Source organism: Passer montanus, unplaced genomic scaffold (genome assembly GCF_014805655.1).
Source record: "Passer montanus isolate IOZ18808 unplaced genomic scaffold, ASM1480565v1 scaffold70, whole genome shotgun sequence".
Lineage (NCBI taxonomy): Eukaryota > Metazoa > Chordata > Aves > Passeriformes > Passeridae > Passer > Passer montanus.
Genome location: NW_024372148.1, coordinates 2,008,617 through 2,026,379, shown reverse-complemented (window position 1 = coordinate 2,026,379; position 17,763 = coordinate 2,008,617). Strand labels below are relative to the sequence as shown.

Below are 17,763 nucleotides of genomic sequence, written 5' to 3'. Positions count from 1 at the left end.
GGATACTTGCCCACTAAGACCCAGACTGAGACTGCTAATTTTCTCACAAGTCACCAAAAAATGTGCTTTAGGAACAGCTAACATGCTATTTTTACAGATGGGGACCTTTTTCCCCACCCCCTTTTGTTTTTTTGACTCTTTCACTAGTGCAGCCAGAATAACATCTCTGCCATCTATCTTGTGCCCTGCTTACAGCCTTCCATTAGCTGGTACAGCATCTGCAACATTGTCATCTCCTGTGTCTTGAAACACAACTTACTTTGGTGGCACTGTCGCACTGACATGCAGGCAGCACACTTGTTGCTCCAGGAAGGCTTAATGTTGTGGTGGCCACTTTTCTCCACAGTTAAACACAATTTTCAAGTCACAAAATGACCAGCATATTTGACAGTTTCTCCAAAGTACATTCCTTATACAACTGTGCTCAAAGCATCCTCCTGTCATTGTTAAAAAAGCAGATATTGCTGATCAGATGAACACTTCCTCTTTAATAAGTTTCTTATAAAATGCACAACCATGTATCTTGATATAGGTGCATATATAAAGCATGAAAGCAGACCCTGTAAATTTTGATTTGAGTCTCCTACTCATGCAGATGCATAGGCAGAAACTTGATAGAAGAGATCACAAAAGTATAAAATATATTTATGAAAAAAGTGGAGTATAGTATGACAGGAGCTCAACTTCTCAAGAATGGGTTGCTGAAAGCTAGCACCCAGCCATCTACCTACCAACGAGAAATTCCTGACTTCTCAGAGCTGTGACACCATGTGTTTCCTTAGGGGGAAAAAAAAAATATAGTATGATAGGAGCTCAACTTCTCAAGAATGGGTTGCTGAAAGCCATCTACCCAGCCATCTACCTACCAACAAGAAATTCCTGACTTCTCAGAGCTGTGACACCATGTGTTTCCTTAGGGGGAAAAAAAAAATGTGTTTTGATCAAGCCCACTGCCGAGGCATTTAAGGTTGTCATGTAACATGAACTGACTACACAAGAGAAATTCAGGCATTACCATACAGAGAATAGACTAGCATGCACAAGTCATTTTGGATGCAGACAGCTATTCATGCAAATAATTGAACAATCCTAGTATTCCACTAGGAAACTGTGAGTCAGATAAACCTGGGAAAAACAAGACTTTCCAGCTGTCTCCCCTTGACCCCATACACTTCCCAAGTGCCCTCCCTGTTCAGCATCCAGGAGGGATGAAGCTGTCTTGGAAAGCAGGAACCCACTGGGGTTCTTCTCAGGAATTTTATGAAGTAGCTTAAGAATTAAGAGAGTTTATGACTAGCTTCTACAGTGCTCTGATCAAAAACATGCTTTCCCAACTTCCTCAGTGAGCTTTAATAAGATGCGAATGAGAAATTGATCCGGACACTTTAGTTTACAAGGAGTATTTCAAGTAGCTTGAGGAAACTACTTTATTGTCCATTAGGCATAAAACCAAACACAATGCTTACAGGCCATTTTACCACCGTGCTGACAGCAGATTTCTTTCAGAAGACATACCCAAGAACCAAGGCTTACTCCAACACAAAACTCTACAGGAAACCACTGTTTTAAATTTCACATTTTTGAAGGTTAAGGAAAAAAACCCTTTAGATTTTAGTTCCCCTAAGAGGCAATAATACAACTCACTTAATTTAAGTCCCACTCACTTTTTTTATTAACTTACTATACAGTTGAAGAAAAGTCAGACTTCCCTCCCTGCCCCTTAACTGTTCTTTTATATTTTCCTCTAGCTGTTCTACTTTAAAGAAAAATATGCACAGTTCTTTGCCATCCCTCTGGGTCCATCTTTTTTTCCTTGATCAGATTTTGTTTCAGTCCACCTACTACATTTGTTATTTAGCATTACGAAAGAAGAATGGGGGGGTTTCCCTTAATTTCTTCCTCTAATTTTAGCCCTCTCCAAACAGAGACATTATTTTTTGCTCCTTGAATCCATTAAACTAATCCAGCAGAAGCACACAGGCATACAGAAGTGAATCTAATTCCCCAACTGATATGCTGCAACAAGATAGTTGGTAAGGTATTCTCACCCTGCTTTTCCTCCCCTCTCGTTTTCCATTTCAACTTATTACTTCCATCTCTTTCGTCTCACAAAGTAATCATGCTCTGCCTTCAAAATCCTGCTGGCTCAGTTATTTAACCTTTGTGGCCTCCAGATAGGTTGAAAAGCTCACATCTGCTCCTTTCCCCTCTTAAAATCTAGTCCCTTCAGATAAAGTAAATAACAGCTATTTCAGACCACTATCATTAATGTTAAAGACAAAGCTTTTCAGGGTGGGGCTTTTTTGGAGCGTTTTGATTTTATAATCAAAAAATTGAGGTGAGGGGGAAGACATTTTAGTTTTTCCTTCTAGCATTAGTTCCCTTTTTGGGATGAGAGCCTGGGAAGATTCCAGAACCCTGAGCCACAGGTGGGGCTGCATGGTCACTGCTCCAGTGGCAGTGCTGTGGCTGGAGCCTGAACCAGTTCCCTGCTGGAGGGAAGGGCCATGGAGGGCACTGCCACCCTCTGTGCCAGGCCAGGGGCAGCTGCTGGCAGGGTTAGGGTAGCTGGGTAGCTCTGGCAGCTCTGCTGCTGGTAATCTGTGCAGAACAATGCCACAACACCACAACACCAGAGCATTTCACAGCAACTAAGTTGATAAGATCATAACCCGGTAGCAAAAGAAGTGTCCAGTCAAATCAGTCCAGCACTTTACAGAAATAAAAATGCCTTAATAATTAAGAATAGTCAGCTGAGTTACCAAGCAGGAGGAGGAGGAGGAGTGTGTTTTGCTGTTTTACAAAAAATTTGGACATGGCCCTTCCATATTAAAAAAAAAAAAAAATCTTGTCTATTTTATTTTTTTTCCTGGAAAGATACAGATTTGACCTGATGCCTTTGTATCTCTTAACAATTAAAACACCATACACAAGCTTCTGAATATTTTACATGACAATCACAATTACTACCATATCATTATCCTGTGCTGCAAATCCAGCCTACTATTACATTCATGATCCTGATTATATCCACTAGCAGTCTGGAAGCAAATATACTGAGACTGAGAAAAACTGAGTGGTTAAAATTCTACTTTAGCACAAGAAGGAGAGATTTTTTTCTTTAATGAATTAGCACAATAAACTCTGAAGTGTTGAATTATCCTCCTCTGTACCATGGGGATAATTTTGCCAGTTACACAGTAGTGTAGTGCTACTTCCATACATCAATACAATGCATTAGCAACCCAACTAATATTACATTTAGTATTGAGTCACTGTACATTCTACATGTCATGCTCATTTTGACACATTTGTACTTCCTAGTTTTAACAAACCTCATTTTCCTTAGCTTTTTAAAAAATTCCTTACTTTTGATATTTTCCAATGTCTAAACCTGAACAGAACAGCTTGTATCTAGAGTACTGCCAGTGGAAACAACAACAAAAAAAATTGTATTCAAGTGCATCTCAAAAGTAACACACTAAAAGTCTCCCGAAAAAGTTAACTTACAAAGACTTCTAAGAGATAAAACAAGTAATAAGGTTACTTTGAAAGTGTGTCAAATACCCCAAAAGGAAGGCAAAACTACAAAGTTCTGAAAGGACATTAAAGTTATTTTTGCTTTTAAAAAATCAAACTGTAACTGTGTTACATACTCCTCTGGATTGGCAGCAGCTTCAGAAAGCCAATTTAGCAGCAGTTTGAGGCTGACACCGAAACCATGTTAGTCCCATTCTGCCTATTTTATTTTCAAATGGTATGTGGTGGGGAAAGAAAACAGATTGAAAGGCTGAGGAATTTTGCATTGCCATCCCTGCTAAAGAATATAACTTTTTCAAGTGTTCATGCTGGGGGAAAAAAAAATCATATTCTTACCAGATTCAGTCAGTTCTAGAGAACTTAAGTTTTCCTCACATGGTTTCGTGAACCACATAGCTTTGCCATATCTGTTCTTCCTCAAAGAACAATTACTTTTCTACTCCCAAGTCAGTCAGTCACTGATTAGTGTGTGTTTTCAGAGAAAGTGGGTTTTGTGTTTGTTTGTTTTGTTGTTTTTTTTCCCAAGAAACTGTATTTTCAAAGAGATAATCAGCAAGATACATACTTCAGCATTACTAAATTAAGAGACAAGATAAATTAAACCGAAAAGCTCAACAGGTTGTTCTGAGCTGCTGATTAGTCAAACCATGCATGCTCAGAGCATCATTATTTCCACCATCCCTTAAAAAGCATTTTAAAAACTTGAGGAAAATGTGAACCTGGTCTTGAAACAGTCTAGGAAGAGCTTCCAGAAACTACTGCATCATGACAAGAAAGACACGATATTTTCTAAACCCAAGACAGAAGCTAGTACTGATCAGCTTCATAAAAGCCTACAAAAAGCATCACCACAAACAGCCAGTATCACTCATATCAGAGATAAGAAGGAATAGCATGCAAGCTTTTTTTGTGACTAGCCAGTGCTGGTAATTACAAAATCATTAGAAACACTGGGAAACCCTCAAAAAGGCAATCAGTTGAAGCAGGCTCCCTCTTTATCTGAATTTCAAACAGTTTGTACTCCAGCCATAGGATTCTGTTAGGACATCTGTGCTCCCATTTACACTTTCCAACTTGTCAACCCAGCTCTCAGCTAGGTCCTCCCAATTTGGCATCAAAACTAGATGGGTTAATTACAGCATTTCAGATGACTCAAATTCTTCTGAATGGGGCAATTTCAATACAAGGGAAGGAATTTATCAGGCATGTCACAGGTGAAACAGCCAGCCCTTGTTGAGAAGGAAGGAAGTTATTTAAGTTGACTTCATCTTCCTTGCTTCTCCTCTTCAACACATTTCAGACAAAAGAGTCTCAAGCCATCCCAAGCAGAAATGAGGTGAGGAGGGCAACATGAGTGGACTTCCTCTTCTCTTTCACACTAAACCCACACACCCATGCTCCCACCCCCACACTGGCCAGACACACCACACGCTTCTGCTGCTACTTCTCCAGGGCAGCTTTCAACCAGAGGATGCTCAGCAATTAACCACTGGTGCTATGAGCCCAAGAGTTTCAATGCTGTCCCTTGGTGTGCACTGCAGACACCTCACCATGAAACAAGAGCTCTCACCAGCAAGGTGAGGACATCTCCCATCCAGTCACCCTGCATCAGAGTAAGAGCTCAGTATGACTACACTGGACTTGAGTGACTCAAAGCCAAGGCATCAGACACAGGATGCTGCCCTTACTGCAGACCGACCTTCCTCTGCCACTTTTGAGGCCTCCTAGAACCATACAGAGAAAAATCAACAGCAGCAAAAGAAGCAGCTAAAAATATCATTGTGGTGAGTAAAAGCTCAGGATTCAGCTGAAGGGTGTTGAGAAATCCCTCTTGAAATTTTTCCAGCGATCTCTAATTATGAATAAACATAAGCGGACACATGCACACAAAAAAGGCTTAAAAGAAGGTGTTTTAGGCAAATTGTACATGTATGCATTATATTTCTGACAGGCTGACACAGAAGTACTAACAGAGTACACACAGGTGCCAATTTACAGGGGAGCCTGAGAGCTGTGGCTCCTTCATTAGAGCTACCAAGCAGAAGAGTCTCAACTACACAGGCTCCTCTTCCTCTCACTCCTGATATCAAAAACCAAACTGAAACAAACAACAGCATCATCAGACTTGGTCCCTGAGCACTTTGAGGAGCAGAGTGAGAAGTGAAGTGCTGTGGTTAAGCTCGGCTTAGAAATCACCCCAGCACCTCCACAAGACTTTTTGGATATGGAAACAGGAAAAGGAATGCCAAAATTCCTTTGGAAAGGAAAGCCAAAAAATTCAGCTTCACACCTTGCCTCCTATAAAGAGTTTCCTTCTCTCTTCCCTTTACACAGACAAATGCTCCAGCCTGTGTTACCTGAACAGCACCTATCAAACAACCTCCCTTCCACCAAGGGCTACCCCCACTACCAAAAAAGTTCCACTCAGCCCTCATCTCCTACACCCACTGTGGGGAAGGACTGGTTTCCAACAGCTGATGACACTGTTTGAAGAGAAGTGATTACCTCTTTCCAGAAATCACTAATGCATTATATGCAGACTACATGACCTATTTTAAGTACCAAGAACACTGCAAACCACATCAGAACACTCAGGCTAGGATTCGAAGCAAGTCAGAAGTCCCAAGGAGGTGCTAGCCCAGAACTGTGCTATATGGAGCAGATGTGGCCTAAACATACAGTGGAAAAAAAAGAAATGCATACATTGGTAAAGTGAATGGGGCATTAAAATGTCATTCAATTTCCATTTCATTGAAATTATCTGTCCTAGCTACAGAAGTGTACTGGTGCACACCATAGGTAAGCTTATCAATTAACTAAGAATTTATTGGAAATGTTTACAATACATTTGTGCACTACAATTTTGATTAATTTTGAAACTAGAAGTTGCATTAAGAACACATCAAAGATACTTGTTCTCATCTGGGATTAAGTCCTTAGCAAGTTTGAAGGTTTTCAGATCAACTAAAACTGGCTGAATGCAAAGCATGTAAATTTCTAAAAGCTCAGAAAAGCCATTTTTCCTTGTTGATAATCCCCAAAAAACAACCAGAACAGAATTCAATTGTACATCCTCCAATGTTACTTTCAGATCAAGGTATTACGAGAAGTTCCAATCCCTTCCTTATTCCCCATTCTAATGCCTAGAAGAATCTGAAAGCATTCCCTGGAAACACGATTATATATTTTTACTGTCTCAACACTAATAAATCTCTTCAACATCAGATAAAATGCAGTTACCAACACTTGTCCCTTGAATCCAAAATATGATAAAAAAATTATCTTGCACGTACATATTTGGCTACATGCCCTTAACAATTTCCTTCTGAAAAGAAGGGTGCATTTGTTGCTTCAGAAACAGAAAAGCAAAATAATAAGAAAGGACACAGAGAAAAAGATGAACAGAAGGGTTTCGAAAGTGACTGAAAATCTACAACATCTCTAATTAGGTTCCAGCTTCGAACACAATAGTGGGGGTACCATGGCCTGTTATCAAGTTTATAGCCAAGGGCACAAGACAATACAACCCCACATTCAATTTAATTACAGCCTATGGCTTTTGCAGTAGTGGTATGTTTCAAAGGGTTTAAGCACTCATTTATTTCTACACCATACATGAAAAAAGGCAGCTCCCTGTCACACAGACTCACCAATTAGACTGAGCAGTTTCTGATCTCTTGCTCTCTAGAAACAGAGCAGTGGGCAATGGGAAATCTTTTACAGGATAATCACAGAAGACTTTATATATATATATATATATATATATATATAAAATCAGCTCACTGCTGCCTTTAAGCTTATGCATTTTGAGCAGTGGGCAATGGGAAATCTTTTACAGGATAATCACAGAAGACTATATATATATATATAAAATCAGCTCTCTGCTGCCTTTAAGCTTATGCATTTTATCTTTGATGTGCACAGAGTACCAACATAGTCATTTTAGATTCTATAGGATGTAAAAGAGTGTCAAAATACAGCAGCACCTTCACTGATGTTTTTTTTTTTCTCCTGATTGTATCACAAAAGTCATATTGTGATTGTATCACAAATATTCATTTGAGCTACAAGGAACTGGTCACCACTTGCATTCCTGCCATCTCTGAAGGCTGGACAAAGCGAGTTTTCCAACCAGCTCACGTGATGCAACTAAATAAAATTAGTCTAATTTGTAAAAAGAAAAAATATTTTGAAAAATTAAATGACAGTAGAAATCACCAGCTGAAACAGTTGCAGCATTTAATACCTCCAATATATCATGCCAATGCAACCAAGAGGACCTACAAAGAGAGTATTAGACCTTGGAATTAGCTCCACAGCCGTGATTCTAGATGCATGTATCAAAACACCACTCTTGGATCTGCTCTGAAATACACTCCCAAGTCACCTTAAAACAACTCCCTAACAGCTGATTCAACATGGACCAACCTCAGCCAAGGAAAGAAAAACCAGTTCCCTTCATTCCTTTCAGAGCATGTACTGCCCCCAAAGCTGCATATAAAATCACTACGTCTAATCTCTATTCTGATTGTCTTGTACTCATCTTGGGAAACACTCACATGCCTACCAAGTGCCATGTCCATTTTAAGGAATGTAGCCTGGGATATCCTACTTTCTTAAAAAGAAAAACCCTATCTCTCTTCAACGATCTTTAGAAGCACTCAGTTAGTAACAACACTGACTTCCACCCAAAAAGCAATAGCTAGGATTCCTGCATTTCATTAGGGAGCTTGATAAGAAAGCTTTGGGGACCATACTTGACACCACTACTACCTTATCCCCCTGCCCTCCAAGGATTTCTGAGGAATTTTGATGAGTACCAGGTATAATAGATCCTTCTACAGATCTACGTTCCACATCTGTAATTTAGCAGAAGACGAAAAATCTTCCTCATTAAAAAAAACCCCTGTAAGTAACAAAGTAACAAACAGCAGCCTGTAAGTTACATACAGTTTCTTAAACCATAGATTAGTTTCTTTAACCCTTACCCTCTACGATTTTAACCTCAGTGCTTCTCTTAAAAAAGACACCTAGCAAATTGTGGATTTTCTTGCAACCTGGGATAATCCAGTAATCAAAGAGAGGAGCACTAACTATGCAGTAGGGCAGCCAGCACTAACCTCTGAAACCCGATCAATAGCAGTACTGTCGCAAGAACTAACAAGGTCTTTAGCAGTCATCAGTCTTAATAGCCACTGTACTTCAAGCCCTTAAGATAGGGATATTGCTGCATCTATTACCCTGGTGGAAATAAAGCCTAGCATCTTTACACCACTATCCTAAGCATCCTTCCCTAGAGTTACCTGATCAGTTCTCCTGCCCTGCAAACTGGGAAAGCACCTACCAACGATTCTGGCCAGAGTAATAGAAATACTTGTATAAAACACAAGTCTTTTTTCTGGCCATTTAAGGAATGTGCCAGATGTTCCCAGATAAGATTCTTATCCACTTCCTCCAAAATCCAAGACTAAAAAGGGTTAGACTTGTTAGCTACTTTTGATTTGCTCCCGGTTTTGCCCACTGTCTACTCATATTCCTCATGTGCTGTTGGTCTGCCTTCTTCTGCAAAACCTGCAGCCAGAACTAGATTTCTGGCTCAGGTCAAAGTAAGCCCTTCAAGGAGAATGTAAGGCAATGAAAAGGCATGTGCCAGATCAAAAGACAGCAAAAAGGGCAACTCTGAATTTAAAGCAGAAGAAAAAAAAAAAAAAAAGAAAAAGGCATTTCAGGATTCCCCGAAACAGCTACGACAAATGCACATGGCTCAGGTTTTAATGACCAAACTTTTGGTGGATATCTTAATAGCTAATAAATTCTTCACAAACAGGACAGGGAAACACAACAGAGTTACAGAACAAATGTAACCAAAGCATTTGCAAGTGACACGCAACTCTCCTCCCCCCCTGGCAGAGGCCAAACTATTTTCCTACACCTATTTTTGGGTATTACTACTGTAGTAAGTTCAGCATGTACCAGATCTATAAAACCCAAAAGCTACCACCACATTATAGCATCAAAAGTTCAAGCTTTAGCTATTGTTCATCTTTCAGCAACATGGGAGATGAACATCAGCCAAATTACATCTCTCTGTCATCAGCTTGAAGTACTGAAGTACTGCTGTCAGTGGCAGGAAAATTGCTACACTTCAGAGCAAATAAGGACTGAAAAGAAAGTTGTGCCATGATGGTAGTGCTGTATGCTTAAAATACACTATAAATGTATAGTGTATAATAATGCTCTTAAGACTAAAACCTAAAGCAATAGTTGGATCAAGACAAACATTTAATGTACCTTCCCTGAGCTCTGGAAGAGGGTCCAACAAACTCAGTGTTGAAAAGACAGTTTGGGGCTAAACAAAAAGTGGGAGCCACAACACAAAAGCTTAAAATTAACATTCTTGCTCAGATAGTCAATGCAAATTGAAGACAGCCCATTTAGTACTTTCATTTTCCACACTTTGCTAAATGCTATTAAAAAAAATCAAAACTCACAGTATAAGGAATATATGCTAAGAAACCTACACATTATGCCACCACTTTTTCACCAGAGTATTGCACAAATCCACGAGTTCAGCACAATCTGTCCCCTGGAAGACTAATTACAAAGGCAACCAATAAACCACAAACTTATGACCTTCATGTTTTCAAGGAATCAGTAATATTTGTCAACAGTGGAATTTAGTGTCATGGTACTTGATGAGATATATTCAGTAAAAAGGCCTAGAAACTCTTTGTTTATAATTAAGCAATAACGATTGAGGGCCAGGGCATTTCCTGGGGATTAATGACCAGGCTGGGAGAGCCAATGGCTTGAAGCAGTGCCTTGGGCCATTAACCTCAGCCAGTCATCAATTTCCCCAGGAAATGCCCTGGACCTCGATTAGTGTAAGTATCATAAAAGGTAGCTAGAGAGAAAAAGTTTAGCATTAACAGTCTCCCAAGGAAATCCATTCCACAGCCAGTATTTTTTCATTTTGTCACATCCCAGAAGTGCATAAGTTAAAACTGACACAAGAAAAATTGGTGATGAAAATGGGGAGAAAAAAAAAAAGAGAGAGACATTTTCTTTTTCTATTAAAGATTTAAATTAATGAGATTTGTAGCAAAGGCAAGATTCAGGTACAAAAGTGAATGGGCACCTTATTTAACTCATGAAATTGTGAATGGAAGTGAACATTTCCCTATAATTACTGATAAAACTCACATTGTCTAGTTCTAGTACTCTTGCTGATTGCTCATCTTCTTTCTTGATACACTTAGGAAGACAGCAGATGCCTGTGTACTCTATTTTAGCTATTTCTCCCTTTCTCCCCACAGCCCACTGTTAATGAGAATTACAGCTCCAAACGCTTCCCGTAGGAAGCTCAGCTTTGCAACAAACACTACAGCAGCTTCATTTCTCCTCGCCTAAGCTTTATGAAAGTGTGAAGGGATTTGTGGGCCAGGGTAGAGATAGAGTTCTCTAGTCTGACAACTGAAAGTACCAAGACACCTCATTTAACAGGTTAAAGACACACACACACTCGGTGACCACTGACTGCTCTGCCCAGTTCCCTCTTCCCATTCCCAGATGCACATGCAGTGCTCCTCCTAAAAAGCAGCACTGTGCCCGAAGTTTCAGAATAACTTTCAAGATCATTGAAAGCAAGGGGAAGAGGAATCTAGGGTTAAATACAGCGAGGAGCATTAGCTTTTACCTGAAATAATGAGCTAGAACAAAAACATTATCTGCACATAATCAAGCCTCTGAGCCATTCAGAGACACCAGATACACACAGCAGGGGATCAAGCTACAGTACTCCACTGAAGTGGTCCAAAAAAAGCCTCCCTGAAAGAAAGGAGAGGTCACAGGTATCTTAAAGAACATAGATGCTTATGCAGGCATTCACTGGGAGCCCTGCCCTCCCCTCCCCACCCCAATTAGCCTTCAGGCTGGTTGATTAGTTGGCAAACTCCTTGAAAGGGTCAGTCTGTCCAGAACTGGTATTTCCACTCGGGAAACAGCTCAGGCATGTCCTATACCTGTGCCTGCCCAGCGCCGCGCTCCCTGGCTGACGGCTGCGATCCCTGTTATTACTTGACACAAGAATGTCAGAGGGGTTTTGTAATCATGTAGGGCAGCCAGCAGTGAAGTTCTTGCCCGAAACGCGGCATTTTATGGGGCACAACATAACTGCGTACGCTTTACACATTTAGTTAGAATGGCTTCCAAACTTCAAGCCAATTGCAGAGGTGCTGTGAGGCTTTAATTGAAGTAATTTAGCTCCGGCGCTCAAAAACCCGAGAGGGAAGTTCTTTGGGAGGGGATGGGGAGCAGGCACCAGCACGTGCTGGCACTCGGCAGAGGGGGCTCTGCAAGGCACACATCAAGGCACAGCTCAGCAGCGTTTCTGACAACACCGTTTTACCTTAACGAAACACATCTAATGAATTTGGGCTCATTCCACAGCTAAGCTGCACCTAAACCCGTTTAATTGTGCTCTTACTGTATATTTCGCCACTATGGTAACTAATGCAACTAAAGCCAATTTGCCTCAAAAAAAAAAAAAAAAGGATCACTGCCAGGAAACAGAGCTATTTTAAATAAACAAATACAAGATGAATGCAATTGCCGTATTAACCCTCTTGTTAACTTCTGAAGTTTAAAATTACACCCTCATTACTAGTGTGTAATTGAGTATTCTCCCGGCTGTTTCTTGCATTTGAGGTTATTCAAATAGTTCATTAGCACATCAAGAACACCACACACACTAATGATACCTGATGCCCCTATCTGCTATTCTGGCCCGACGTTCCTAAGTCCCATCTCCCGCAAAAAGATAAATACACGAGGGGGGAAAGAAACAAAAAAGGAGGAAAAGGGGAGCCCATCGGGCTGAGCTGTCGGTGCTGCAGCTGAGGGGGAGCATGGCAGCACCCAGGCACCATTCAAGTCCAACACCCAGGCACACAGTGAGTGGCCACTGGACCAGTGACAGGGCATGAAGAGATTGGGGGGACAAGTAAGTTGGATAACTCGCGTCCGGGCTCTTTGGGCACCTGAAGAGTGAGCGTGTCCCAAGAGCCACCCCAATGCTGGCAGTGTGCCTCAGTGCCCAGCCTTGGGGCAAGAAAGGAGGGGGGCAGTGCAGACTATGTGAGGCAGGGTGAGGGGTTGCCACTTTTTTTTTTTTTTTTTCCTTTTTCTTTTTCCGGTTACCTGTGTGGGGGAAACAATAGCAGGTGAAACTACTGTGGGTGAGGTGGTGCTTCTGTGCCCATTTGCTTCGGGGAGGAGGTGAGGCAAGGGGTCATGTTTCACTGAGACCACCACCACGGCGGGCGCAGCGGCATCCAGGGGCTCAGCGGGGCGGCGGCAGAGTCTTTTTGGGGAGGCAGAGGGCCCACAAGCATCGCCGCCGGCCGCAGCCCCTGCCGGGAACACGGCCTCGTAGAGCGCCCGCTTGGCCGGGGCCACTGCGGCCGCCTCTGCTTTCACCGGCGCAGCGTCACCGTCTTTGGGCAGCACGTAGGGGTTGGCAGCGGGCGGCCGCGGCCGAGGTCCACCATTGAGGGCGGCAGGGGTGTAGCAGCCCCCGCCAGCGGGGTGGTGGAGGAGGTGGTGGTGGTGGGGAGGGGGGTGGTGGTGGTGGGGTGGCTGCAGTCCTCCCAGCTTGGTGCCAATGCCAGCGATACTGTTGAGGGTGGCAATGGAGACGGCACCAATGCAGTGGTTGGTGTAGGTCTTGGAGAGCTTGGCCGCCTTGGAGAGCATCTGCATGCGGGTACCCAGGAGGTTCTTCCCGATGGCCTTGTTCTCGTACCAGGTGATGTCACCCTCGCTGCAGTGGTCCCGCGGGCGCTGGAAGAAGGCCTTGCAGAGGGGGTTGCGCTTGGAGAGGTACTTGACAAAGCTGGCGTAGGGGCAGAACTCTGTGCCAGTCTCGTACATACGAGGCAGGTTCTCCTCGTCGCTGCTCTCCGCCCGCTTCTTGCTCCAGGAGGACGAGCGCGACTTGTGGTAGGGCCCCAGCGCCTTGAAGTAGACGAACTTGCGTCCGTCCTCATCCACAGCCAGCCCGAACGAGTCCTCCTCCAGCTCCCGCTGGTTCTCCCGGCCCCGGGTGCAGAAGTACATGCAGGTCTCAAACCAGACCTTGTTGAGGAGCCCGAAGGGGCTCTGGGTGCTGAACACGCTGCACGTGTAGAGCTTGCGGAGGTCGGCGCGGGTGATGGCCTGCTTCTGCACCACGGGCCCCGCGCCCTGCTCCTCCAGCTTGCGGATGACAGCGGCCAGGGTGAGGTTGGCGGCGCGGAGCTCGGGGTCCTTGGTGAGGTCGAGGGTGCGGCAGTAGGGCGGCTCGTTGAGGTAGCGGTTGAGGGAGCTGCGGATGCTGATGAGGGAGGACTTGGAGTAGAGCTGCCCGCTCTTGGAGCGCGCCTCGGCGTAGAAGGAGCGCAGCACCCGGCAGAGCGCCCCCTTGTCCATGGTCTCGAAGTCGGGGCTCTGCGCCTTCTCGCTCAGGTACTCGCGGAAGATGCGCACGGCGTAGCGGGTGGCCAGCCGCGTGTTCTCGCTCAGCCGCGCCCGCTCCGGCCGCTGCAGCAGCAGGGCCGCCTCCAGCTCCGCGTCCTCCGCCGCCGCCCCGGGGCCGCCGCCGCCGGCGCCCCCCGGGGCAGCCCCGACGCCGCTGCTGCCGCCGCCCGGCGTACGGCCCGGGGCGGGCGGCAGCGGCTCCGTCTCCTCCTCGCCGTCCCACTCCAGACCCATCTCCTCTTCCTCCTCCTCCTCGTCCAGCAGCAGCCCCCCATCGGCTCCGTCCTCCTCCTCGTCCCCCGTTATCTGCACCTCCTGGATCTCATCCTCCTCCTCGCCCTCCTCCTCCTCGCCGGCGCTGCAGTAGCGGTGCGGGCGGGGGGCGACGCCGCGGCCGGACGGCCGGTCCCCCGCATTGTTCCCGCCGCCTCCGCCGCGTCCGCCGCCCCCTCCGCCGCCGCCGCTCCACTCTCCGCCGCCGCCGCCGCTGCCAGGCATTCTCGCCATATTGCCGTCTCCCTGCCAGTCCTCGGGCAGGGCGCATGCGCTATATTGGACCGCAGCGCTGGAGCGCTTTTGTGTTTTAATGACCTTCAGCTACCGGGAGGCAAAGCCGGGCTCTTAAAGGGGCCGCGCTCCCACTGGCGGCGGCGGGGAAGGGGCGGGAGAGGTTGGGATGGATGGGGAGGAGGCTGAGTGGCGCTGAGGGGGCACCGCGGGGAAGGGAGCGCTACTTACCGCGCCCGCCGCTCACCTCGGGTCCGTCCCGTCGAGCAGCGCTGATGGGCGCCGGGCGCGGCGGGGACCCGCCGGGCAGGTGCGCCCCGGCCCGCAGGCTCCCCCGCCAGCCCCGGCGCCCGTCCCACCTCCCCATCCCCGAAAAAGAAAGCACTCCGCGTGCGGAGCGGCTCTTTCGGTAGGGACGGACCGCCACCGAGCTGCTACGACGCCTCGCACCTCCTCATTCCACAGTAACTTAAACACAGACCAAAAAGAAAAAAAAAAAAGAAAAAAAAAAAACCACAAAGCGAAGAAAAGAAAAACCAAACCAAAACCCAAACCCCCCCACACAAAAGGCTCGGGCTGTGCCTGTCCGCAGCACGGCTCAGACCTCGATAGGATGCTGCCGGGCAGCGGGCGGAGGACCCGGCCCCGCTCCCCGCCCGCCGTGCTGCCGCGACATCGCCTGCCGCCGACCTCGCACCTTTAATCGGGCGCCCGGATTTCGGTCGAGGGGCTCGGGAGGAGACGGACGCTCGGGGCATTGCATCCGTGCGGCTTGGCGTCCGCCCGGGAACAGCCGGCTGGGAGCCGCGGCGCTCGCTTGGCTGGCGGGAGCCCCGGCGAGGCTGGCTGCGGAGCGGGAGCAATAAGGACTCGGGGGCTGACGGGCGCTCCGGGCCGCCCTCCTGCTCGCTGGGGCTGCAGACCTCAGGGCAGCCGGAGGGGCCGCGGCCCCCCCGTGCCGCCGCTGCCGCCCATCGCGCCCGCGTTCTTCCTCCGCTACCCTCCTCCGCGACGGAGCAAACCCCGAGGGGACTCCCGCAACCGCGCCGGGGTGCGGAGCGGCCGGACGCAAAAAGGGCACTTTGCGGGTGTTTTCGCAGAGGGGAGCCCCGGCGCAGCCCTGCCCCCGCCGCCCGCGGGGCGCTCCGTCCCCCGCCCGGCTCTGCCCCGGGAGGCGGCTGGATGCACGCTGCCTTCCTCACCCTCCCTTCCCGGGAAGGGTGCTTGCCCGGGGAGAGGGAGCCTGTCCCACTCGGGACGGGAGGGAACCAGGTGGGTCCCCGCCGGTAGCACCCCAAGTCTCCAAACCAAACCACCCCACTGAGCTCCCCGCGCTGTTTAGCCGAGCCATTTCTTTTATTCGGTACGATGAAATAAATATTCATTACGACTGCTGGCTACACCTGAAATTATAGCCCTAATTGCGGAGCTGTTGGCCTGAGTTACCACATTTGCTGCTTACTCATCCGTAAGAATTGCTCAGCGCCGGGCCCCAGCCGTGGGGGTTCCCTCTCGGGGGGCTCGGTGCCCGTCGGTGCTGGGCGGTGCCGAGCCCCGTGGCCGCTCCCCGGGGCACAGACCGACGGCCACGGACGGGGCGGCCCGGACCGCCCCAGCTCCCGCCGTCCGCGGAAACGCGGGATGCCAAAGAAGGGATGTGCAAATTGTTGAGCAAATTAGGCCAATTCGAAATAAATAAGCACTGCGGGAAGAGAGCCTGCCACTCCCGGGAAATAATTGAAGAGAAACCCGGCACTGTTATATTGATGTAAGCCTGGAGTAATTACACGGAGGTCAAAGTTGTTGCACGCACTGCAGAAGTTGTGCTCGCTCCGTAGTTTGAGAGCGGATTATGTTCCCTCTTAGGTCGATGGCACATATACAAAATTCTGCATTTTTTTTTCTATGCACGTAAGAGGATATAAATAAGGATTTTTTTTTTCTTTCCCTGTCAGACTCTATCTGTAACCTAATCCTGAAACAAAGTTTCAAAGACCGTCCCATGAGATGGACCAAATGCCGAAACAGATAGCTAAAACAAACAATACCTTGTTGTGGTTAAAAGCTAAATGCCCCAGAAAAGCTCCTTTTAGGAGCTATTACAACCCACCCTAGAAGACAGATAACTGCAGGGCTTGCAGCATAAACTTTTTTTTACAGACATTATTTTTCTTTATTGTTCCTGTAAATGCTAAAAAACTACGTGATCGGCATTGACCTTTGATTCTGTCTTACCATCGTGGAAGCCACTTGTTTTTAAAGACCTTTTCAGAGCCATATGAGTACAAAAGGTAATTGAATATTTTTTTCAACTTTAAAAAAGATGAACACCCGGTTGACAGCTTCTGTACTTGGATGTTCATTTAATCACCATTTTCTGATTACAGGAGGTGAACTATGTTGACAGACTTGCAGATGAATATGCAGCCCAGTATACGAATAGTAAGTATAAAGGACATAAAGAACTTGCAGTGAGGTTGGAGGGGAAAAATGTATACAGAGCTTCCGCATTACACACATCAACTGGAAGCACCTCAGCAGCCAGGGGGAATTTAGAGAGTAGCAAGCGAGGTGTTCAGAGTGCTGCAGGTGCCCTTAACTGGGAACGCACATGCATAAGTTATATACCTGTATAATCTAGATACAAATAGGTAAGTTAATCATATACATATATGTTAACTTACCTATGTTCCTAAAAATAGCATTTAGCCTAGTCAGTTGTATTCCAGAAGTTTAAAACCTATTGTTCCAGCTCTCCAGTTAGATAAGGTAATCGAACTGCATTCCAAAACTGACAGAGTTGCACAAGGTTGTCTAATGTGAGCTGGCATACAACATTAAACTTACATCCACTCCACCCTCCACGTCACTAATCAGAGGTTTATCCTGCTGGGAGCTCTGCGCAGGCAGAGACAGCATTCTACATTCTCCCCTAGGACTCAAGGTTTGAGGCTGATTATCAAATAGGTCCTGTCCGCACTTGGAGAATACATTTTTACTGCTGTCAGTAAAGAAGATGTGATACCCACAGAACACTAATAATGGACTGGGCTCACTACGGATTATCCTTAGGACTACTTGGAGATCAGTTCATATAGCACAGAATGAGCCTGCCAGTTTAAAAACCAGAACAACCTCTTCCATGAGTCAGTTGGTTTATAATAAAAGTAGTGCTTGTTACCACATCAGCAAACAGTTTCA

The 17,763-nt window shown here is 46.2% G+C and overlaps 1 protein-coding gene across 8 annotated transcripts in view; it reads right to left on the bottom strand.

Moving 5' to 3' along the window:
* Positions 1-17,763, bottom strand: part of KCTD1 (potassium channel tetramerization domain containing 1) — a 99,009-nt gene that overhangs the window by 51,399 nt on the left and 29,847 nt on the right. Inside the window, exons 1-2 of one of the 8 annotated variants that reach the window (XM_039730144.1) lie at positions 15,486-15,517; positions 15,260-15,408 (exon numbers count right to left, since the gene is read on the bottom strand). The exons of 1 other annotated variant lie outside the window; for it this stretch is intronic. In XM_039730144.1, coding sequence (XP_039586078.1) covers positions 15,260-15,325 — 66 coding nt within the window. In that variant the 5' untranslated portion in view covers positions 15,326-15,408; positions 15,486-15,517. Of the gene's footprint in view, positions 1-12,738; positions 14,653-14,793; positions 15,088-15,166; positions 15,237-15,259; positions 15,589-16,024; positions 16,048-17,763 lie in introns of those variants that run through there. 6 more of the 8 variants (XM_039730140.1, XM_039730150.1, XM_039730142.1 and 3 more) reach the window with 6 other exon arrangements.